At 53.6% G+C, this 25,440-nt stretch overlaps 1 protein-coding gene across 1 annotated transcript in view; it reads right to left on the bottom strand.

Moving 5' to 3' along the window:
- The window catches only part of ACOT7 (acyl-CoA thioesterase 7), a 111,096-nt gene that overhangs the window by 14,592 nt on the left and 71,064 nt on the right, over nt 1-25,440 (bottom strand). Inside the window, exons 7-8 of the mRNA XM_012662610.1 lie at nt 20,295-20,411; nt 9,644-9,828 (exon numbers count right to left, since the gene is read on the bottom strand). Of these exons, the coding sequence (XP_012518064.1) occupies nt 9,644-9,828; nt 20,295-20,411 (302 nt within the window). The remainder of the gene's footprint in view (nt 1-9,643; nt 9,829-20,294; nt 20,412-25,440) is intronic.

Raw genomic sequence — 25,440 nt, 5'->3', positions numbered from 1 at the left:
CCTGTGCTGTCAGTGGGGTGTTGAAGTCTCCGACTATTATGGTGCTGCTGTTTATCAATTTGTTTAGATCAAGTAAGAGTTTGCTTTATGAATCTGGGTGCACCTAAGTTGGGTGCATGCATATTTAGAATTGTTATGTCTTCTTGTTGACACAAGCGCTTCTAATGGCTCTTTTGGCCACGACATTCCCCAGGGTTAGGTATGGCCCCTCGCTGCCTGCAGGTGGTGCCCCAAGTGGTGGAGCCCCCAGGGCCCCACCCCATGACAAAGGCCTGGTGTGGGGACCCTCCTTCCACATGCCGGGGCCTCACTGGGCCATAGGGAGCAGACCTCCCTTCCCCCGCCCAGCCCAGCCCTGGTCAGGAGAGGTGGTGTCAGCCTCTGTCACTGATGCTTTTGCCACAGGCCTGGGGCCAGGGAACTGACCACCACGGAGAGCCTCGCCCTGTGCCGCTGCCTCAGTGCAAAGGATCACTAGCGAGACCATCATGGAAACAGCACAGAGAGGCTCCAGGGAGTGCCGGCTGCCTGGAATGGCTCCGGCCAGCCCTGGCCAAGGGGTGCCTCTGCCTCTGGCCTGCCTGCAGCCCAAATCCCAAAGCTATGGCCCTGAGCACTGCGTTACAGACAGCTTCTAGAAGGCTGGGAATGCAGTGGCTGAGGCCAGGAGGCAGAGGGAGGACAAAGTCATGAGCCAGTGATGGAAGCAAGGTGCGCTCTGTGTTCCAGAGCCTTCTAAAAGTTGTATGGGTCTGAGCTGAGGCCATGCCTCACATAATGCCCCAGGAGAGACAAAAGAATCAAACTGGAGGGCCACCGGCCTGTGCCCTGCTGCACAGTCCTCCCTATAGAGGGTGGGAACAGCCTGTCTTCACCCAGACGTGCTGTGCAGGCGGGAGGCACAGTACACACGGGGGGTCAGTGCTCCATGGAGGCTCCAGCTCCCTAAGACCAGCACCCAGGCCCCCAGCCCACTTGTTCTCCCAAGGCAAAGCCTCTCCTGACCCCTGCAGTCCCACCTCCCCCATGGGGACAGAGCTACCCTGTCCTCCTAAACCAGACAGCAACCCTCCTGAGAACAGCAGAACCCCCTGGCTCCGAGTGAGGCTTGTTCAGAAAGGAGAGGCAGAGACGGCTGCATCCGCTTTGCTCTCTGCCTCCCTCCCGTTTCAATCCAGAAAACATTTTATCGGAGGCTCTGGGGCCTGGGACCCACCGGCCTCTGGAGATGAGGCTAGGAGCATCTGCCGGGACCCTCGTGGTGGGGGCAGGCTGCTCTGAGGTCAGAGCCTCCAGCTTGGGTTTCCTGGGAGCAAAGCAAACCAAACCTGAGCTGAAAGACTCTGTCTATGTGACATGGCCATACAGTTGAGCCACGGCTCATTTGGGGGAACATCCATTTTCCAAACAAGCCAAGGAAGCAGTGGTACTAAAGCGCTCATTCAAAACCAACATCGAGTCCTTCTGGCAAGCACCACATACTGACAGGGAGGTCAGTTTGCAAGCCCTTTACTGCATTTACTGACTCAATCATACAGGGTGTGGTTGAATCTCACTCACAAGCACCACCCACTGTCTCAGACATTAAACTGGGCATGCCAACATCTAACCAAAAGAAAATCCAAAAATAAGAAGCAAAAGCTACTCCAGATGAGAAGGAATCAGCGAAAGATCTCCAGATACATGAGAAATCAGAGTGAAAGGACATCCCCAAAAGAAAACAATAACTCCATGCCAATGGAAGCCAGCCAAAACGAGAATATTGAAATGACTGATAAAGAATTTCGAATATGGATTATAAGGAAGCTCAATGAAATATAAGAGAAAATAGAAACCCAACACAAAGAAATCACAAAAACAATGCAGGAAATGAATGAAATTGAGTTATTAAAAAAAAAATCAAGCTGAGTTTCTGGAAATGAAAAAATCATTCAAGGAAATACAAAATACAGTGGAAAGCCTTAAGAGCAGGCTAGATCAGGCAGAAGAAAGAATCTCAGAGCTAGGAGACAACATCTTTGAATTAAAAAAGTCAGTCAATGAGGAAGAACAGAGAAAAAAACAGGAATGAATAAAGCCTACAAGAAATATGGGATTATGTAAAGAGGCCTAACATAAGAATCATAGGCATCCCTGAGGGTGAAGAAGAAAATACACGAGGGCTAGAAAACCTATTTGAGGCAATACTTGAGGAAAATTTCCCAGATCTTGCTAGAAATCTGGACATCCAGGTAATAGAAGTACAACAGACTCCTGGGAGATTCATCACCAAGAGGTATTTACCATGACATATAGTCATCAGACTGGCCAAAGTTAACATGAAAGAGGCACTCCTATGAACTGTAAGGTGAAAACATCAGGTAACTTACAAAGGAAAACCTGTCAAACTCACTGCAGACTTCTCAAATGAGATCTTATAAGCCAGAAGGGACTGGGGCCCTATTCTCAGTCTTCTCAAACAGAATAACATCGAGAATTTTGTATCCTGAAAAACTAAGTTTCTTATATAACGGAGAAATAAAGAGTTTCTCAGACAAGCAAATGCTGAGGGAATTTGTCAAGACCAGACCTGCCTGCCCTGCAGGAAGCACTCAGAACAGCATTACATATGGATCAGCACAATAGATACTCACCAGTGTAAAATCACCCAAAAGCTAAAGTTCAGAGCTCAGATACCACAATGGCTCAAGAGGTAAAACAAAGCAATAAAGTTCTACACAACAGGATGAACAGAAATCCACCGCATTTATCAATTCTTTCAATGTGAATGGCTTGAACTCGCCACTGAAGAGACATAGGCTGACTGAATGGATAAAAAATACAAGCCAAGTTATCTGCTGTCCCCAAGAAACACACCTAACCCACAAAGACTCATTTAGACCCAAAGTAAAGGGATGGAAAACAACATTCCATGCAAATGGAAACCAAAAGAATGCTGGTGTAGCCATTCTCATATCAGATAAACAGACTTTAAATTAACAAAAGTAAAGAAAGACAAAGATGGTCATTATACAATGGTGAAGGGAACAATTCAACAAGAAGGCATAACAATTCTAAATATTTACACACCCAACACAGGTCTTCCCAGATTCATAAAGCAAATCCTACTTGATCTCACCAAAATGATAAACAGCAGCATTGTAATAGCCAGGGACTTCAACAACCCCACTGACAGAATGCGACAGATCCTTCAAGTAGAAAATAAGCTAAAAAACAATGGATTTAAACAGGACTCTAGAACAAATAAGCCTAACAGACATTTACAGAACATTCTTCCCCCACACTACTGAATATACGTTCTTCTCATCTGCTCAGGGAACATTTTCTAAGATTGATCACATCCCAGGCCACAAAACATGTCTCAAAAAATTTAAAAAAATAGAAATTATACCGTGTATCTTCTCAGACCACAATGGAATAAAATTAGAAATCAATTCCAACAGAAACACTCAACTCTACACAAAGTCATAAAAACTAAAACAACCTACTGCTGAATGATTATTGGGTCAAGGAGGAAATTAAGATGGAAATCAAGATTCTTCCAACTAATTGACAAAAGGGACACAAGTTACCAAAATTTGTGGGATTCTGCAAAAGCAGTCCTAAGAGGAAAATTCATAGCCTTAAATGCATATGTCCAAAAGACAGAAAGATCACAAATCAACAATCTAATGAATCATCTCAAATAATTTGAAAAGGAAGAGCAAACCAATCCTAAACCCAGCAGAAGAAAAGAAATAACTAAGGTAAGAGCAGAACTAAATGAAATTGATTCCGGAAAAATTAAACAGAAGATTAATAAAACAAAAAGTTGGTTATTTGAAAGGATAAAATTGACAGGCCTCTCGCTTGATTAACCAGACACAGAAAAGAAAGGACCCTAATAAGTTCAATCAGAAATGAAAAAGGAGATATTACAACTGATACCATGGAAATACAAAATATCATCTCTGAATACTATAAAAATCTCTATACACATAAACTTGAAACTGTGGAGGAAATGGACAAATTCCTGGAACCACAAAACCTCCCTAGGCTCAATCAGGAAGAAATAGAACTGAACAGACCAATATCAAGTAATGAAATCAAAGCAGCAATAAAAAATTTTCCAGCAACAAAAAAGTCCCAGACCAGATGGTTTCACAGCTGAATTTTACCAGACCTACAAAGAACTTGTAGCCATACTGCAGAAATTATTTCATAATATCGAGAAGGAAGTAATCCTCTCCAACTCATTCTATGAAGCCAATATCACCTTGATACCAAAGCCAGGAAAGGACACAACAAAAAAAGAAAACTACAGACCAATAACCCTTATGAATACAGATGTAAAAATTCTCAATAAAATCCTAGAGCAAATCAAAAAAACCTCCAAAAACCAAAAAAACCGACGTGAATGGTGCACCTGGAATGTTACGGGCTTCTCCTTTGTCAGGGGCCTGGGCAAGCCCTCCCTGATGGCCCTGTCTATACATATCCCCCTCAGACCCAGGCTGGAACCCACAAGTTCTCCAGCCCACACCTCACGTCTCCCTAGGGCCCTTGGGCTGCAGCACCCATGTCTGCTGGACTCAGAGGCAAGTGCTCACACACAGGAGGACCCAGGGACCACCCCAGCTCCAACAGACACTGGGTTCTCACACTCCTGCAGACTAAAGGGCTTCCCACACCCGCCTTCCCTGTCTCTCCCCAGTGGCCACTTTTCTGGCCCCTTCAGGCATGTCTAGAGCTCAGCCCCCACCCCCCAGGTCAGAGAGCACTGCTGCAGACGGGAGGGATCCCGGGTTTGCCTCTTCCAATAATTAGCCTGGAAGGTGCTGGCGGCTGCTGGGAACTGTGCTGCAGGCCCCCCAGCGTAAAATATTCATCAAGAAGCAACTCCAAACAGAGAGGCTGCATTCCCTGTCAGTGGGCCCTGGGGAGGGAAGCTAAAAATAGACGGGAGGTTGAAGAGCCCACGGTGTGGACGGGGGAACAGACTGGGAGTGGGAGGAGGGGCCGACCCGGGCACATCTGGAGGGACCGTGTGCACATGCATGTTTGCCGTGTGGGCATACGTGTGCTCTGAGCCTGGCCTGTGCTCATGTGGGCGGTCCCCAAGTGACAGCTACAAATCCCTCTGGGGCCTGCCCTGTCCTCTGCACTGGAGGCTATTTTTATGGACATGGCTGAGCTCCAGGACACCTCAGTGAAGAATCAAAGACTGTCTATAAGCGTGAAAAACAACAGCCTGGATCAACATGACACAGGCCACACACAGGACCCCACACTGGGGGATGGGTCACTGCTCCCTCCATTTGAACACCCCCACTTCCCACGCTCTGCACCCCCTCCCCTGGGGCTAGCCCTCCTCCTACATCCCGATCCCCCACCCACTGGCTCCATGAAAGTCACAGGTCCGGCCCCAAACGCCTCCTTGACTGCCGGCCACTCTCCACACAAGACGGACCCTCTTCCCAGAGCCCCTGGATTGCAGGCCCCTCATGGTCGTGCCCCTGGTCCCCCCAAGCTGCTGAGTGCTGGCGCAGGTGCAGGAGTGTCTTGCCTGCCCCTGTGGGCACTGGGGGCAGCCAGGTAGCCGTCAACCATGCCCGCAGCAGGTGCTGGCCTCCTGGGTGGCTGCCTTACAACTCAGAGGCGGCCAGTATCGCCAGCCTTGCCCGAGCACCCTGTCCGTTTGCACCGACGCCTTTTCAACGTGCAGACCATCCAGGCTGCCCTCGATCTTACTATGCACACTGGGTGAGCACCACAGACTCAGCCGTGTGGAAGAGGAAAGGCCCCAGGATGCTCCAAGGCTGCATCCCGCCCCGCTCAGCCCTGTCACAGCATGTGGCCTCAGGCCTGTCATGGCCCCCCCGTTCCCGTTACAGGCAGCTGGCTCCACTTTCAGCCAATGTCCCTTTCACTTGGATGGTCACTGAGAGAGGCTCCTTGGGCTCCTTCCCTTCCTCCCCAACTCCAATAGCATCTTGGCCGGGTGCAGTGGCTCATGTCTGTAATCCTAGCACTCTGGGAGGCCAAGGCGCGAGGATCACTTGAGCTCAGGAGTTCGAGACCAGCCTGAGCAAGAGCGAGACCCCATCTGTACTAAAAACAGAAAAAATTAGCCAGGCGTCGTGGCACATGGCTGTAATCCCAGCTACTCAGGAGGCTGAGGCAGGAGGATCATTAGAGCCCAGGAGTTGGAGGTTGCAGTGGGCTATGATGATGCCACTGCACTCTACCTGGGGCAACTAAAATAAATTAAAAATAAATAAATAATACAAATTTAAAAAGTATATATAAATAAAATAAAATAAAATGGCATCTGGCCCCCAGCTGACTCCCATCCCCCCCACTTCCGGCAATATCTAACACCCTCTATTTTCACCCATTTGTTTGCTCCGCCTCTGGGAGGGTCCGAGTTCCAGGAGGACTCTGGGGACGAGCAGGTGGATAGGGGCAGACAACTGCCACCCTCCGACCCTCACCCAGCCCATGTGTCATGCACAATGGCCACCACTACTGTATGGATGTGGAAACTGAGGCACACAGAAAGAAGGTGCCCACCGTCATGCAACTAGTAAGTTTAAAGCTCTGACGAGACCCCAGCGGCAGGACACCTGCTCCCACACCTGCAAGCTGCGGCAGCACGTGCAGCGTTTGCGGCGGAGGGAGGCTGGGGTCTGAAGGACCCACGACCGCAGCTCCACCGTCCAGCAGGAGCACCTCGGCTGCAGCCTGCAGAGCCTGCGAACCACTCACAGACGTCTCCTGAGCCCAAGGCGTCCAGAGTTGGAACGGATACTAAATTAACTCATGCACTAGACGCCAGGCGAATTCAGAGGTGCTGGGCGCCCGAGGAAATGGCACAGCAACAGAGGGGGTGGTGGGGCATTGCTTTATCTAGAGTGGTCAGGGAGGGCCCTTCAGAGGAGGAAACGTCTGGACAAAGCAGGCAGAAGCCGGCTCTGGGAGGGTCTGAGGGTAGGTGGTCCAGACAGGAACAGCCAGTGCAAAGGTCCCGGGGCAGGAGTCGGTCTGGGTGTTTGAGGAACAAGGAGGGCTCAGGGTGCAGGGCAGCCATGCGGAGTTTAGGTGGGAGGGGAGTGAATCCGATTTTGGATTTTAGCTGGCTGGGCTGTAGGCGGGGTGCAGTCAAGGGCAGCAGGAAGGGAGGAGGGAGTAGCTGGGACTGAGCAGGGGCTGTTGGTGGGACGGAGTGTGGGGGCCTGTGGCTGCTCGGGAGGGAGGGGCCAGTCAGAGTGGGAGTCCACGAGGAGGGCTGGGATGGGGGCGAGGGGTAATGAGTTCAATTTTGACAAACTGTTTGAGATGCTTCTGGAGACCCTGTGGGGGATGGCAGGGCTGGCAAAGTCCATCTGGAAGTCAACAGGGGACAGAAGCAACACCCCAGGCACAGGACTGGGCCGGCCACCCAAAGAGAGGGGCACAGGTCAAAGCCTCATGTTTAGGGGGTACCGTGGGGTGGCCAGGGAGGCCAGAGTGTCCGTATGGACATTGCAGAATCCCACGTCAGGAAGCGCAGGCCTTAGCGGCCTGGACAGTTGGGCCAAAGCCAGGAAGAGGCCAGCGAGGTAGAGGCGGCGCAGCCCTGGACCTGGCCATGCCGCCTTCCAAGGGAAGACAGGGCCGGGAAAGCCAGGAAAGAGTCTGGGAGGCTGGGAAGGAGAGTTGAGGAACGTGCCTGTGTGAGGTGGGGAATTCGGCGTCCAGGAAGGGGAGGTAAGGGGCAGCCACACGGAGAAGTGTCACAGAAGGTGACGGTCACTGGGGGAGAGCCCAGGAGGGCCCGGGAGAGGACAGGGAGACAGTGCTTCTGGCCAGCCCAAGGCAGGCAGAGAACCAGACTCTGAAGGCCAAGGACAGAGGAGGCTGGGCGGGCCCACAGCAAGGCCAGGGCCGAGGTGATGCAGCAAGCAGAGCAGATGCCGTCCTGACTGGGCGCCCCTCCCCGTCTTGGCCCCAGGGAGACCCCCCGGCACAGCTGGACACTGTGTGCGGCCTGTGTGGGGAGGTGCGTTTTATAAGCAGAGGGGCCGGGGGCCTTTGCCGTGGGTGGCTGGGGGGCTGCCGTGGGGAGCAGGGGGCTGAGCGGCCCCATCCATCGGGGCGCCTGCCTCGTAAGCTCCAAGCAGGGAAGGAGCATCCTGGCAGGCCTGGCACGAGGGGAGGGAACAGGCGCTCGGAAGTGGCATGGCAGGTGTCAGCCCCCACGTCTGCTCCCTTTCCTTCCTTTAAACCAGGCCGAGTCTGCTCTATCTGCTTCCTCATCCTCCAAGGCCAGGCGCACCACCAGCCCCTTTGCAGCCCAGCCCCCTCCCCTCCGAGGCCCCTACCGGGTGGCCTGGCCAGCCTGACAATCCACACAAGCCCCACACAAGCCCCACACAAGCCCCACACCGCCACCCGCAGCCCTGCTGAGTGAGGGGGCTTGGAGGGCTCAGCCTCAATCAAGAAATCAGCTGCCATGGGCAACCTGGCCAGCCAGGCGGCCTTCCTCAGCCGCGGGAAGAAGCCATCAGCGCTGCACTCCCTGCCTTTGAGAGGAAGTGAGATTTTAAATGCAATATGTTTATTTGCTACAGAGGTTTCCAGTCCATGCTCCTCTCCAGGAGGCTGAGCAGCAAGAGCTGGCAGATCCGCGCAGGGAGCAGACGCGCGGGGGCGGGGCGGGGGTGAGCGCTCTGGAAGTGGGACTCAGGCTGGCAGGGGCCGCGTTGCCTGCCTGGCTGCTTCCACAAGAGCACTAGATACCCAAGAGGCCGGGGGCCCACCGCACCAAGGCACTCTGCCCCCCACCTCTTCAGCCCCCAGAGGGCAGGAAGCTCCAACTGCAGACCATGGTTCTGGTTTCCTCTTGGTCCTTTTAGTGATGACATAAGGTCTGGTTCAGAGGCAACAGGACCAGCCCCTGGGTGGTTGGCCTGGACAGGAACCTTCGTCCTTACGACAGAGATGTGGAAGCCGCCTCTCTGGGCCACACTAACCCTGCAGGTGTCTGGGACCCTCCAGGACCCGTGCCGGGCATAGACCCACCAGCTCTAAAACGAGTCAGAGCTCAGAGGATATGGACTATGGGGCGGTGGCCGCTATGACGGAAGGTGGGTGGCCAGGTGCACACACCCCCTACCTGCCCTACACACACCACCCTCTGCAACCCCAGGGCAGAGCCACGCCTGGCAGCCCGAGGCAGAGAAAGGCCAAGAAACCTGGATCCCCCCCAGCCCAAAGTCCACGGGTCTGGCTCAGTCTGCACCAGGCAGGACACACAGGCCATGGCCATCTTGAGAAAGCCCACCCCTCCAGCTTCCCACCAGGCCCCTTGGCAGGGGATGGAAGCCCGAGGCGCAGTCCTTGCCCACCCCCAACACCAGGAGCCCAAGGCACCACGCCCAGCTCGCAAAGGGGCCTCTCATCCGGTCTGCCAGCCCCATCTCGGAGCCCACAGGCACGGAGCCCAAAGCCCTCCCTTCAGGCCTTCTCGACCTTGCCTGATCTGCACAGCCCGGGGTCACTGGTCCAGGGAGTGGCCAGGCCTGGGCCCCACTCTGACCCCATGGGACAAGACAGAGGGACTCACGTGAGCACCGTCTCTGCCAGAGTCCTGAGAGCACTGACCCCGCAGACGCACACTCACCACGAGCTGGGGCACGGGCAGCGGCTTGCCCTCCTGGCTCAGGGACACGTAGGTGAAGAAGGCACTGGCGGCCCGGTAGCGCTTCTGTGAGTTGTCCACCACGGGGTCAGCGTCCACCAAGACCTCGATTTCCATGGATTTATTGCTCGTGAAGGTCATGCGTCCAGAGATGGTGATGACACAGCCTGCAGAGACGGGAAGGCGAGGTCAGGGCAGCCTTCGCCCCAAAAGCAGGGCTGGGGAGAAATCAGTGTTGCTGAGGACAGCCAAAGACGCTTGGTTAGGAGACACAGACGCTTTACTAACTACTAGGACATTAAAATGACAAAATATTCGGATGCATCATTAGTAGCTCATGAATGTTTATCTTTCTACTGAGTGGACGTTTATTTTTATCATCTACGTGGAAGCTTAGAGTTGAAGGGATCTCAGTGGCCACCTGCCCGAGCAGAGAGGAGGTGGCCTCTACTAGAATGCTTCCCGAGCCTCCACCCCCAGGGGAGCCCCCACCTGCTTCCCAGCAGCTCTGGGTGTGAGCCGGCTCTGTCCTCCCTCAGGGTGAGGCCGAATCTGCAGCCTGCACTGTCCACTCTTTGGCCTTCTTGGTGCCACTGCAGCCACACACCGCCCCACCATGCTGCTCCCCACCCCTGAAGCTCCAGTGTCTCAGGGCCGCTGCCCCTGCCCCTTGGTGGGATCCTAGGCCTCAGGCATCCTTTCTGGCCCCGCAGGTCCTGCCCACGGGACCGGAGCTCCCTCCTCTGAGCCGCTGGACATGACACCAGAGTCCCCCATGCTCACCGCTTCCTGTACCAGCACGGTTTCCTTGTGGATGATGACAAAGTCCAAAGCCACCTGTTCCTACACATTGTCCCTGTGTCCCCCCTCTCCCTCTACCCTGACTGACCTCCCTATACTTCCCAGCCCCTTGCAGCACTGGACCCAGAGCTTCTCTCCTGCCCCCTCCACCCTCCTGGGTGTGGGCTCCCTCCTCCCACCTGGCCCTGCCCCTCCTTTCCCTGGACGTAATCTCCTAATCTCGTGGAGCTCAGCTTTTCTCCTATAAATGGGCACGAGGGAACCTGTCTCGGGGGTAACTATGGGATGGAAGGAAACAAGCCAAGTGCTGAGCTGGTGCCTGGGGGAGGGGCGCTCGGTGCACGGTCATCATCACTGTCGATGATGCTACTGGCCACGAGGATGCATTAGCCCTTGGGGGCTTCCAGGGGAAGGGTCCCTACCAGCCACCACCTGGCGTGTGGCTTCATTCTGGGCCAGTCTCAAAGAAACTCCTGCCTGAGTCAGGCTGCGGGGCTTGCCCTTCAGGAACAAGTGCTGGCTGCCCGGACTTTCAACACAGCCCCTGGGACCCTCAATGTCTATCTGGTTCCACCGAAACGGGCCCTACAAGACAGGTTCAGAGACCCAGAGAGAGAAAGCGGGCAGCACGGTGACTGTTAGGGGGAGGGTGAGCAGGCCAGGGGCGGGAGCGGTTATTCCGTGTTAAAGAGAATCAGAACGTTCCACGCCACATTCGACTTGCAACTTCATACTTACGAAGAGCGCTTCATGCCCGTTCTGGGAGGGAAGGAAGGAGCCGTGTGGTCAGCAGCAGGTGGCATTACGTGAGCTGCAAGGTGTACAATCATGTGCAAAGCATCCGACGCAGTCACCAACCACACACCCTGGGAAGAGGGCAGGCCATGGGCCTGTCTCCCAGCCAAGGAGCTGGAAGGTTAAACAGATTAGCTGTGAGGGTCCCACAGCATCTCTGCCCCCTTCTTTAAGACTCAGGGGCCACAGAGCCAAAGAGCAGGCACAAGCCCTTCCATGAAAGAAAACCAGGGGGAACACCCCCGGGGCCAGAGGCTTTGAATGAGGGAACACCCACCTGCCTGTGTGCTGCTGTGACAGGAGACCCCGGGGGACACCGGCTGTGAGTTCTGAACGACAGGAAACGTGCCCTCTGTCACTGCCCACGAAAGCCACACCAGCCCCAGCAAAATCCTGGCTGCTCATGGTTTAACTGCTGTGTTAGAAATCTGAAGAAACTTCTGACTTCAATCAACAATGATTACAAACAACTAAATAAGCTGACTCGGTGAGCATTAGACAACACAACAGAAGAAGAGAACGCTGCCTCGAAGAGCCTCTTATGGGCCATAATACAATGGCCACTTCATAAAAGCCAGGAAATTTTTCAATTACAACCAAAACCTGAATCTTCTCACCTTTCAGAGACCAACATCATCATTCCAAACAAGACACAGGCTATCACTTTGGCTGGCAGAACACAGATACTTTGAAGCTGGAAAGCTGATGTGGTCACTGACTGGCTGGGGGACTTAATCCAGAACCTAGGTTGAAAGGTGACCCTCAAGTCACAGCGGCCAAGATAGAACGCGAAGTTCCCAGGGTCCTGCTGGAGGGTCTCCTAACCCACAGCCGACCCCAGGGCAGACCCCAGGGCAGATTCCGGGAAGGGGCTGTGGCGAGGCACCTTGGGCTGCTGGCTCCCACCTCCGGGGCACTGCTCTTGTCCTTCCTGGGGAATTCCAGGCATACCTGCAGACTGACCTTGCATGAAAGCGGAATCTGCCACCTGCAGCAAGAAGCTGCGTAATTTTTAAGGGAACACACCGGCTTTGGGCTCTGCCTGCTCACCCTGAGGGTACATTATCCACGTCTTGTACTGCAGGAGCACAGCTCCTACCCAAGGGGTATAAAGCTCTGGGCAGGGCCAGGCATGGCGGTGATCACATGCTGAGCACCAGGCCATTACTTGCCCTCGACACAGCCACGCGCTGTCATGCTTCTTACTAGATCAGAGCCTGGACTGTCTGACCTGCTGGCCAAGTTGTGACCAGGTGACTATAGCCCTTTCACCAAACGTGGAGGCCGGTAAGGCCTCTCATTGAGAGCTGAAGACAAGTGTGTTCAAGTGGCTCGTGGGGAACATTAGCCCAACAGAAGGCCAGAGGCACAGGCTGAGGAGCGCTGCTGGAAGACCTGGCCATTCCGCTTGGAGGTCAGGACATTCAAGATCTCCCAGCAAAGGGGGGTAGGGAGGGGTCAGGCCTCCTTCCCACGAGATCTGGCTCAATTCACCTTCCTCCCCTGGCATGAGGAAAGCAGGAAGGGTGGGCCACACCTGCCCTGCATGCTTGTGCTGTCTGTCTATATCCTGCAGTGGCCTTGGCATTGGGCAAGCTTGGGACCTTGGGGGGCCCATCTGAAAAGGGAGAAAACCTCGATTCCACTTCATTGTGCCTGTCTTAGAAACCACCAAAGCAAGCACGACCCCAGCAGTGCCACACTCTGCCATGACGGCAGCCGAGGCTCAGAGAGACCTCTAGGTCCTGACAATTAGCCCATCAAGCTCGGAGCAGAGGTGCTGCCTTGGGACCTTCCGTAAGGTCACATGTGCAAATGCACCCAAGGACAGGGCAGCTTGTTTATTTAAAAGGTGGGTGAGGCCGGGCGCGGTGGCTCACGCCTGTAATCCTAGCTCTCTGGGAGGCCGAGGCAGGTGGATTGTTTGAGCTCAGGAGTTCGAAACCAGCCTGAGCAAGAGCGAGACCCCGTCTCTACTAAAATTAGAAAGAACTTAATTGGACAACTAAAAATATATAGAAAAAATTAGCCGGGCATGGTGGCGCATGCCTGTAGTCCCAGCTACTCAGGAGGCTGAGGCAGGAGGATCGCTTGGTCCCTGGAGTTTGAGGTTGCTGTGAGCTAGGATGATGCCACGGCACTCTAGCCCGGGCAACACAGTGAGACTCTGTCTCAAAAAAAAAAAAAAAAGGTGGGTGGAACCATCCTGGTGGGGTGAGGGGAGGGAACGGAGTAACTGAGAACAGACCTCCAGCAAGCCGTGCTCAGCCAAGGCCCTGAGGGGTCCAAGACATTTGCCCTGACATGTCTTGGGAAAGGCTGGGGGCAGACGCCTGGCAAAGCTGCAGTGTCCACAGGCTGTGCTGCCACTCAGGAGGGCCCAAGTCCCACAGCTTTGCAGTCAGACGGGCCTGGGTTTGAACCCAGGCTTGGCCACTGAGCAGAGGCAACCCAGGAAACTGCACTGTGCCTCAGTTTCCTCATCTACAAATGGGCCCAAGAGAAGCAGCCTCTCAGGGAGGCCATGAGGAGTAGGAGGCTGCGTGTGCTGCCCCTGCACCCAACCCCGGGGAATGCAGCGGAGCAGGGGAGCCACTCAGAGCGACTTCCCTTCATCCAGGGCTCCCCAGGCCTCACTGGCATTTTGGGAGTGACTTCCTCCAGATTCGTTAAAGGGGACACTGTCCTTGCTCTATGGCCACATTGATGTCACTTGCCCACATTAATTACGTGACGTTGACACAGGCCCAGGGAGTCATTTCTGGGTGGGGCCTGAGTTTGCGAAATGGTCTCTCTGGGGAAAAGGCACCTCAACCCTGGGGCTGTGCTGGAGTGTCCTGCAGGGAGTAAAGGAAGCCGCACAACAGGGCAGTGAGAGGTGACATTTAAACTAATCCCTCCCTGTGGTTCGTCTGCAGTAGACACATTTATACCAGGCAAGAAGTTGCTTCTAACGCTGTCCAAATGCCTAAAATGGGCTATTGCATCAGCAAGGGAGTTTTCAGCTTTCCAGCGTGTGAAGCCTTAAAAAAATCCTTGTCCTTGCTCCCTGGGTTCCAGACTAGTGGCTGTAGCAGCTGTGACATTGAGCTATGACTGTGTTCTGTGGGAGACCCTCCCAGCATCCCCATCACATGAGCCTGGTCCGAGAGGTGGGGACTCAGCTGTGCTCACGGGGACCCCAATCCATAAGGTCCCTCCAAACCCGAGTTCCAGTGCAAACACTCAACGAGAAGCAGGGCTGAGCAGGAAGGCTTGCTGCCTCTGTCCCCTTCTCGCTAATGCCCCAAACTTCCAAGGGGCTCGGCATCTGTAGCTGAGACTTAGGACAGAGTGAGAGGGCGTTTCCTCTCACACTGCCCTGAAACCACCAAGGGCCACCCTTCACCCTCTCCTGGGTTCTCTGTCGGAGTCCAGTCCACAGGGCTTGTAAGATAAAGAAAAGGCAGAGCTTCCAAATGGGCTGGAGCCTGAGTTTTGTTTTGTTGTTTTAAAAAGACAAGGTCTTGCTCTGTCACCCAGGGTGCAGTGCAGTGGTACCATCATAGTTCATTGTAACCCCGAACTCTTGGGCCCAAGTGATCGTCCTGCCTCCGCCTCCAGAGTAGCTGGGACTACAGGTGGGCATCACCATGCCTGGCTAATTTTTAAAATATTTTTTGTAGAGATGAGGTCTCGCTGTGTTGCTAGGCTGGTCTTGAACTCTTGTCCTCAAGCAATCTTCCCACCTCCGCCTCCTAAAGTGCTGGGATTACAGGCGTGAGCCACCCCGCACTCAAAGCCAGGTACTGTAGCTCGCCAGGAGTTCAAGACCAGCTTGGGCAACATAGCAAGACTTTGTCTCCAAAAAAAAAACAAAAAGATGTCCACGTCCTCATCCCTGGAACCTATAAACATGTGACCTTACATTGCAGATTTGATCTGGTCAAGGACCTTGAGACGGCAGCACAGGTGGGCTCTTGCAGCAACACTGAAGTAACTTAGGCTGGAGCTGTTGGAGGCAGGAGACTGAATCATCTGTCCCTGCCTCTGACTCAGCAGGAAGAAGGGCCCTGGACCGAGGCTGATGGGATGGACAAAACCCAGAGCACTACCGCGGGAGCCCTTAGCAACCACATGAGGAACCACGGTAGCCACTCGGCAGCCCAGAGCAAGCACTCAAGACTTGGAGGGCGTTGCGCCGCATCAGCATGGGCTGCACTTCATCAGCCATGAGGCGACGCTCTGGGCCCTGGTGGTGAATGCCAGGTAGTGTTCAAGCAAGGTCGTCAGGGGACGCAAGAGCATGGGGCGTAGAGTTCTGGCCCCAGAGCCCAACTGCTGGGTCTCCCTGCCCGGCTCGGCCACAGAGTGTGGCCCTGGACAGCCTCCTTGACCTCTCGGAACTGCGGTTTCCAGGTCAGAAATGTGGGAATAACAACAGTCCCTGTTTCATGGGGCTGTGTGAGGCGTGAATGGCATAAAGTACTTAGCACAAAGCCTGGCACTCGAAAGTGTGTAATGGTAGTTACAGTTAAATATATCCAGTGCCTGCGGTGGGCTGAATTGTGAATTAAAGCTCCTTTCTGTTTTTAAACAACTGTTGGGCCTGCCTGGAGTGGCACAACCCGTGAGCGCTGGCAGGTGCCCCAGCCCGACTCCCCCAGCAGACGGGCGTCTCTCCAGGGGCAACAGGAGCCAGATTTCAGCAGTGTGCCAGGGATTTGGAAAAGAAAACAAAATAATAAAAAATAGCAGTCACCAAGCATGCGAGGTTGCCAAGTGTTTCAAAGTTTAGGAGCGGCTCAGCGCTTACGCTCCAGTAAGAGCCATGGCAATGAACTTTCTTAAGAAAAGCCTGGAAACAGTGAAGTAACTTGGTATTTCTTACATAACGCACCTTAAAGCCCTTTCTAGAAGATTCCTCATTTTAGTAGAGGAATTTAGTAGACTTTAGAAGAGGTCATTTCTCCACAAGAAAAGGTTTTCTTAACTAACGTTTCCAAAACTATTATACTAAAGGTGACTACTTTTCCCCTTTAACTTTTTCATAACAATTGTCTTGTTTTAACGTCTTAACTGGAAAACAAATGGAGCCAGAGTAAGCTCACATCACGAGCTCCCCTGCCTGTGGCGTGCCGGCAGGTTCCGCGTGCCACGTGCACTCCTGGCAGAGGTGCGGTCCCATAAGCACGGCTCTGGCCTTTCGTGGCCGTCTCTGTCCCCGGCACCTGTTCTGGAGCTGGCACAGGGAGCTCCATCTGCCTTTGCTGGGCAAAGAGCCCCGTGAGGCAGGTGGTTTCAGCGTCATTTCCAATTTTCCAATGAGATGCGGTCTCGTGGATGAAGCCCTCCTTCCCTCGCCCCAACCGCCTAGAGTGAGCTTAACTCAGCAAACACCTGCTGGGACCCCGCACAGGCTCAGCCATGCCAGCTGGCGCACAAGTGCCAGAAGACCGGCATGACAGGTGGCAGCCTGTCCTAGCGGACCTGGAATGCCAGGCACAAGGACTCAGGCTGAACTTGGCACGTCATGGGCAGCCATGAGGCTGTGAGCAGAGAAGCGGCAGGTCACTGGCATCTAAAGGCCGTTAACGTGGCAGCGGCGTTGGGATGGGGTGGCGAGGGGTGAGGGAGTAACAAGCGGGCCCTCTCGGTCCAGCAGAGCGCGAGGTGTCCTGGAGAATCTGGCTGGGAAACGGCGAATCTGCTGCCTGCTCGAGCCAGGCTGGCCAGAGGGCGGCCGAGGCCAGGCAGCTGCATGTGAGGCCTTTCCCAGCCCCGGAAACGGCCCCTGTGTTTGTGAGTGTGGCTGAAATGGGCCAATGGGCCCATGTCGTGATGATGAAAAGCTCCTGACACAACTGCCTGATGGACACCTCACCTGAGCGACAGCGGCGGCCACGGCCCACGGCCTGGCACTCGGCCAGTGCTGAACAGAAAGAAGCTCACTCTTCTGAGGGGCAGTTTCACAGCATGGAGCTCCACCGGCCTGCACACAACCCCTCAGCAGCTCCCCGGGCTCTGCTAAAGCCACCATACACGGTCCTCTGTTATGTGTGTGTCACCCCCAAGTGGGGCGGTGGGGTCTGGCCCTTGTGGCCTCCTTCATGGCACGGCTGACACGAGAGGCGCGACACAAGCATGGGACCAGGGCCTGCAGCTCAGAAGGCAAGTGCTGGTCTTGAGGGTATAAAGCGACCGCAGCAGAAGCACATAAGGAAGTCACACAGAATGGCAATGCCAACCCCCACCGTTCCTGCAACATTCTGACACACTTGCCTGTGTATCACAGAGAACCCAGAGCCGCTGGGGACTGCACCTTCCCCAAACTCAGCCGGCCTCACGCTGCATCTCCCCACAAAGGAGCAAAGGAAGGAAAACGAAGCGGCCTTGGCCCTCTGCCCTCGGAGCGGGAGACGGACCGTGGCAACCCTTCCCTGGAGCAGGACTGAGATCTCCCTCCCTGGGAACAACCAGTAGGCGCCTGGGCGGAGCACGGTGCTGCTCCCCTGGAAAACAACAAATGAGGAGTGACAGGGTCCCCAGTCCCCAGGGGACACTGGTGCAGAAAGAGGCCAGACTCCACAACTGTTACTTCAGCTTGGCCCAAATTCCTTTACATACAAAACAGGACGTTACCAAAGAAAGTGGCAACTACCCTCCGTCCGACAAGGAGCCCACGTGTTCCTAGAGGACCCAGGCCAAGGCTGGGACAGGTGGGGGCCTGGGGTCTCACCAGCCCATCGGTGCAGCTCGACACGGCGGCTCTTTGGGGCACTGGGAACCAGGCCAGCCCACCCAGCCTGCCCTCAGCAGTGCTCCTTAGGGAGCCGATCCACGTAGAATGTTCTATCAGGAATTACGGCTTCTGAACACGAAGATCCCCTTTTCTGTGTCTTAAAAGAAATGTAACCTTTAGAGAGGAAAAGTCTCTGTCGAAGCAGTTCCTTACACGAGTTGCTCTGGATGTCTTTTAAGTTGCTAAATTAATTCCTTAGAAAAGTGCTTGACTAACTGCAGTTCACGATTTTTCCTTAAAATCCATAATTCCAGCTGGGCGCGGTGGCTCACGCCTGTAATCCTAGCTCTCTGGGAGGCCAAGGCAGGCAGATTGTTTGAGCTCAGGAGTTCAAAACCAGCCTGAGCAAGAGCGAGACCCTGTCTCTACTAAAAATAGAAAGAAATTAATTGGACAACTAAAAATATATAGAAAAAATTAGCCGGGCATGGTGGCGCATGCCTGGAGTCCCAGCTACTCGGGAGGCTGAGGCAGGAGGATCGCTTGAGCCCAGGAGTTTGAGGTTGCTGTGAGCGAGGATGACGCCACGGCACTCTAGCCTGGGCAACACAGTGAGACTCTGTCTCAAAAAAAAAAATCCATAATTCCTATTGCCTGGGAACCTCTCTACACCTCTCCTTGACCTCTGCCCTAAAAGTTACTCCTGGTGGTGGAAGCAATCGAGGGTGAAGAGTTTGAAGGGGAGGGCCCCCTTTCAATGGCTTCCTAGTTTCTAACAAACGTTGTTGACTTTTCTTTCTTTGGGTGCTTTGCTGCACTTTGTGCAGAGAACATTTGCTGATTGGGCGGATGTTTAGGAAGTCGAGTGGCTATCTAAGAAAGTCCATCTCCTTTCTTAGTGGTTGTCAAAGGACACTCAGGGACAACTGAACAGACCTGTCCTATGGAAGAGAAGCGTGCTTTCCACAGTGAAGTTTGAATCTGTGTTCAACAACATAGCCCTAATCGTGGGAATTCACCCAGGCAGGAGTCCTGACGAGGCCAGGGGTCACAGACACGGCGGGATCCTCCTTTTCCCGAGGCTCATGCGGTAGCCGCCAGCGACCCTCAGAGCACATCCTGCTCAAGGCCCGTGGAGGACAAGCTAAAACACACAAGACCCACCTGTTTTGGGCAAACATCTATCAGTCAAGAAGGGATTCTGCCAAGTGCAGGGGAGCAATGCTGCAGACCGTCCTTCTCGCCCCCAAGCCCCCAGCCCAAAGTGGGTAAACCTCCCCTGCTGTCAGTAATAGCAGAGCGGGAGGCAACCCCCCCAATCCCACCCTCAGCACGCTGCTGCCCCAGCACGCGGTGTACAGGCACCAGGTGGGTCTGACAGGGACCCGAGCGTCTGAACGAGGCCTTGTGGCCCCTCTATGCGACTCTGGTGGGCAGAGGACGGCGAGGAGAGTCAAGCTTGCATTTCTTCTGCCTCCCCACCTCCCCGGCAAGGGACTGGTCTCCCCACACAGCGCCTCCAAAGAGTTGCTCTAAGGGGGCGCTGTCTTCAGAATCAGCCCCGGGCTCTGGTGACCAGACACCGCCCCCAGCCCCAGAGGAAGCGCTGCCTTTCAGGGGCTACAGGGCCTCATCTCAGGAGACACAACACAAATAGAAATCACCACGTGTCAGCAGGGGACTTCGCTTCGATTCCGCAGACGCGCGGCAACATCAGACGAGCGCAGTGAATGATACTTGCACAGGCCGCAGGGCCCTGCCTCCCAAATCTGCAAGTGCACCCCGGGGACAGCAGGCACTGTTTCGGGGTGGGGACCCAGTCACTAGGACTGGATTTCTACCACGGGGGAAACCTGCACACACCGGCACTGCCGTGGGTGACGCAGGTGGGGCTGGCCGAGGAGGGGCTCCTATGCGCTTCGCTGCCTTGGCCCTGTCATGGCCTAAATCATGGATGATCGACTCCTCCGCAAAATGAAACGTGCCTACTGCAAGGTTTGGTGGCAAGGTTCAGGCAACTGTGTGCACAGGATCTTCACAGAGCTTCATGCGTGGGGCATTTTAAGAGAATCAATCTGTGCCAATCTTTAGGGATAGAAAGGCCCCAATCACGTATGAGTTATAGACGTCACCACACTGAAACATCAGCACTGGCCTCGCAGCAGGGACGAAGCAAAAAGCTTTGGCTCCCTGCTCCTTATGCAAGATGGGCAGGTAAGGCCCAGGCAGCTCTGGGGGTGAACAAAAACCAAACTGGACAGGGGACCCAAGTGCTGGAGGGCCACCCCCTCATCTTTGTCAGAAGAGTTCCATTACCTTTTCTGATCTTGTCATGAAAATTGATGGCATCCACGGAAGCCGTGACTATGTTGGTCTTGCAGTGGCGTGCAGCCACAATCCCCGCCACCTCATCCATGAGCTTCATAGTGACGCCTGCAGAGAAAGGGACATGTGACAGATAAGACATGCAGGAAGGGGGGACTATTTCATATCCTGGAAACTAGTCATAAAAACCCAGAACTCCCATCACCGACTAGCAAGGGCCGCAGCCAGCGGCAGCCATGAGGAAGCGCAGACGTGGCAAGCCCTAGCTTGCATTTTAAACGCGGCTTCCTCAGGAGATTTTGGAAATGACCACAGACAGATACACCAGGCCACTAACAAAATGACAACCCTTTTCCTATCCTCTACAGGTATCTTACCCTGCCAAGAACATTTCGTTACAACATCCACTGGATGGCTGCAATCAGAAAGTCAGATCATAACAAGTGCTGGTGAGGGTATGGAGGAATCAGAACCCTCATGCTCCGCTGGTGAGAACGTAAGATGGTGCAGCTGCTTTGGAAATAGTTTGGAATTTTTCAAAAAGCTAAACACAGAGGCACCATATCACCCAGCAATTCCACTCCTAGGTATACACCCAAGAGAAATAAAAACATACGTTCAACAGAAACTTACACACAGATTTCACAGCAGCGTTTACACGTAACAGCCAGAAAGTGGCAACGATTCAGGTGTCCGTGAACTGATGAACGGATAAACGAAGCGTGCCGTATCCACACGACGGACTGATACATGCTATGACGGATGTTTTCAAGGATGAGCCTTGAAAACATCACGCAAAGTGAAAGGAGCCACACACCCAAGACCATGCACCGTACGACGCCATTTGTATGAAATGTCCAGAACAGGCACATCTACAGAGACAGAGGCAGCTTAGTGGCTCCCTAGGGATAGGCGGGTAGGGGAAAGGGGGTGCCTGCTGATGGGTGCAGGGCTTTCTAGAGCAATGAAAATGTTCTAAAGTTGACTGTAATGGTGGCTGCACAACTCTGTGAATATGCCAACAAACCAACGACTTGAGCGCTTGAACGGGTGAACCGTGCGGTGCGTGACCTGAAAGAACCCTGCAGGCCGTCAGCTGCAGACATTTGCCTTTGCTCAGTCCCCTTTCTGACGGGTCACTGCTGTGCACACGCTAGTCCCTGCAGCCCAACTCTTATCCCCAGCGCAACACATATTCTTATTTCACTTTGAAATTCAACCATTTTTGATCCACAAAAGCAGCAAAGTGATGTTGATATTGATCAACCTAATAGCTATCAGAAATTTTAGAAAGTTATGTGCACGCACCCTAGAATACAGAATGATTTCTAATAAATCTAGAGAGAGCCGAAAAACCAGATTCCATCCCACACGTGAAAGGCAGACTCACGTGAAATTGTGCTTAGGGTGGGATCTGCAGGCTCAAACAGCTGTAGGGCCTGGCTGGCGATGTCATTAAGTGAGGCGGGCTAGTGGGGCTGGGGCAAGTGGCCAGCCAGGGCCCTCTGCTGTTCAAACCCCCACCCCCGAGGGCCCGTCTTTTCAGGAGACACCAACCAGACGTCCTGTGCATGGCCTGTTCCGATCCTGACTCTACCAACTGGAAAACAGTATGAGCAATTGGGGAAATCTCAACACCGGACACTCGATATTAAGGATTTGACTAATTTACTCGGGAAGATGTGATAATGGTAGTGTGGGTGTTGAAAGTAAAAAGTTACGCTTTAGACATAAGGTCTGGGATTTGCTTCAGAACACTGCAGAGCATGGGAGGTGAAGCAGGAACGGCAGGTGCTGCTGGTGGCCGAAGCCAGGAGAGGATCCTGAGGGTTCGGTCTGCTTTTCTCCCTGCTGGTGTACGCTGGAACATTCCATAACAAAAAGTTTTTTAAAAATAAGTGTTCTTGATTTCAAAAGATCATGTTTTTATTACCACTAAAAGCAGATCCTACCACTAAATGACGGTAAGACGAGGGAAGAGGAGCAGGGGACAAGGTTAGCGTGAGCTGCACTTGCAGCTGTCGTTTTAAAAGCACCTTCCGTGACACTGGTGCATCTGTTCTGCTCAACCTGTGCACGGAGGTACCAGCGAGAGAGGCTCCAAGTCACATGGAGACCCAATCTAAAGAACGAGCACACGTAAAATGGGAGGAAGACAGCTCCTCTGCAGAGGAAAGGATCCTGGGCACCAGGTCGTATCCCCCAGCAGAGCAGACGCTGCTGCGAGGCGGGAGGGAAGCTGCCGGGTGGAGTGCTCACAGGTCTGCGACAGGGGACCTGCTTTGCTTTGTCTCCGCCTTGCCTTTGCAAGGAGTCTCTGTTGGGTTATTTTGAGTCACTACTGGACATAGACATGTGCCGCCTTGCCTAAGCCCAACACAGGTCTCCTACTCTTGCAGGAAGCGTTTGTGTTGGAATCAACATTCAGAACTTAAAAAGTACCTACAATCTTGGTGAAAAGCAGAATTTGTTAAGAATGGAAGCATAACTAGAAAAAGTTTTTAATCAGTTCTTTCAAACTGAGGTTTTACCCCATTCATCCAAAACACCAGCTTGCTGGCACAGAAACGCCATGTCTGTCACTAGAAACACGGCAGGAGGCACAGCACACGGCAGCCAAGGTGGGCTTTGCGCCCGCAGCAGACTCAGGGGAAACATGCGTGGCTGGGTGGGTTCCTGGTGGGCAGATGCCCCCACTGGCCCTGGACCACACGGCAGCATGTGTGACATGGATGCTGCACTGGGTGGGGCTGTGCCTCATTGTCGCTGTGACCCGCACCCGGGACAGAGCCTGGCATTTGCTGCTCAGGCAATGGCTGCTGAATGAATGAGTTAATCAGCGGCACACGTTGACTGACAGATCCCAGTCACCCCAAGCAAGCAGCTCCCCCAGCAAAGCGCGCGGCTCTGTGTTCAGGCAACAGTGTGGCTCAACAGTCATAGGTGAGGGCGAGAAAGCTTGTCCAGCCACAGGAACCCAACGCCAGGTCAGCTAGATGGCCGGTCAGGTGACAAAACTGATATTCAAAATGACCTTGTGTGTGTTGATAGTGACGTTTATGGGGACAACCTCCTCCAGCCCCAACAGCCAGCACGAAAATGCTACGTAGGAAACCCACGGAGTGTGTTTAGACCAGCTGCCAACCCGACGTGAAGCTACGTCACACCAATGACGGGAAAGGCCGAGCCTGGCCACAGGAGCTGATGGAACTGCAGTGCCCAGATCCGGGTCCCCACCGTGTGTCTATGTCAGATGATGGCCACACCTGGGGCTGCGTTCCAGGTACTGGGAACAGTGGCTAGAACAAGCGGCGGGAGAGCAGGAGGGGCAGCATCCCGACACTCTGCCGGACAAGGAGGGCTCCAAAGGCCTGGGTCTGCCTCACAGGAACGCCCAGGCAGCGGGTGGGAGGGCCCCCGGTTCTCCTCGTCCGGACAGTCTTTGTCCACTTCGGTTAACCTGCATCCTCCCGGGAGGCCACGGTAGGATCCCGGAGAAGTGACAGCAGGGTCAATTTTAAGGCTCACTAGATAGAAAAACTTTCTGGGGGAAAAATCAGAACGGTCCAAAAACCAAGTGCGTGGCTCTGCAAAGGCGAGGGCCCCAGCCCCGCTAGTGCTGAAGCAGAAGCGCCGGGACAGGCACGAAGCAGAAACTCCACCCACGGAGAGGGACCTCGCGGGAAACCTGCGCCTGAGGCTCCAGCCACCCGAGTCTGTGTTTTCACAAATGGACCTTTCAGTGTTGCTACAGTGGATCTGACTAAAACCAAGGGTGACTGTGGGCTGTGGGTAAACTTCTGGTGGCTTATTAGAGTGAAGGGAACTGATGTCATAATGATAGAGATTAGAATCAAACACAATGAGGTGCTGTCCCCTCCGCTCCCTCCTCCTGCTGAGGAAGCCACAGGGGGCATCCGATGCTGGGACCCTGAGGTCAAGCGGCCCGTGCAAAAGTGAGATCCGTAAAAATCCACGTGCTCTCACTCCGTCATGACATGCTTGTAAATATCCTTGCCATGAGACACCTGTATCCGTGATGGTACACGATAACTTACAATCGATGTGTCCACTGAGAAAACTAAATTTTAAGAAAAAAAGAAAAACAACCCAGAAAGTCACAGTGCCTGATTCATAACTGCGGTTCCCGCTCTGTTGCCCACCTGGGCCTCCGGCCTTGCCAGAGGCAGCCATCAGCCCCGACGCTGGTGCCACCCGCTCCATCACTTTCCTATGCTGTAATTTAAAATATCAAGAGCCTGAGTTTTCTCTAAAGTGCCATTTTCCAGGTTTCTACTGAAAAGTCTCATCAATTTTTCCCCTGTAGGCACAATGGGTGCTGACAACATGGGAAAATAACAGGAGAATTACAGGCCGTCGCGGGCTGTCCTCATTTCCCAGCATTTGTAATTTAAAAGATGACAACAAAATTGTAGGATTTGCTGTCCTTGGAGACTGCACTCATTTCAGGAATTACGGGAAGGGAAAAAAACCAATTCTTGCTTGGCTACTATGTACAAACATTAGGTACTAAAGATATTTTTAAATCTAACATTTAACTTGTTTACAGGTTTTTGGTTGTTGTATTGTTTTTAAGTATTGACAACTTGCCGACTGGCTTAAAAATAGAGGCTTCACGTCATGTTCCCAAGGCCCTGATGGCGGACGGGGCAGACTTGCCTGCAAACCCAAGGCAGCAGCCGGCGGCTCAGAGCCCTCGCGTCGCTGTTTGCTCTGTGGGTGGCGATCGAGATGCCCCCATTTCTATATTTAATCCCAACTGACGGAGCGTGGGTGCCGGCCTCCTATATTAAGAAAATGATAGTAACTTCATCTTGTTTTAAATACCCCACCCTTGGGTAATTTCAAGGGTTATTATAAGATCCAGTTGAGTGAGAGCCTCCAAAACAGCCCTACAACCTGGCACCTCTCTGAACTGGGAACAAGGGCAGAGGAATATTAATTAAGGTCATTAATAAGGATTATTTTTGGCAATGACACAAGATAGTAAAGATGCCAAGTTTCTAAAATAGTGATAAAACATCAGAAGCGGGAATGCTGGTGGCAGTCTCAGGCCAGGGCATCGCAGGCCCACGGAGACGAGGCCAAGCGCTGCCCGACCATATTTCACTCCTCA

This window comes from Propithecus coquereli, unplaced genomic scaffold, assembly GCF_000956105.1.
Source record: "Propithecus coquereli isolate 6110/MARCELLA unplaced genomic scaffold, Pcoq_1.0 Scaffold77, whole genome shotgun sequence".
NCBI lineage: Eukaryota > Metazoa > Chordata > Mammalia > Primates > Indriidae > Propithecus > Propithecus coquereli.
Note: the sequence above shows the minus strand (reverse complement) of the source record. Positions and strands in the feature narration are given on the sequence as shown.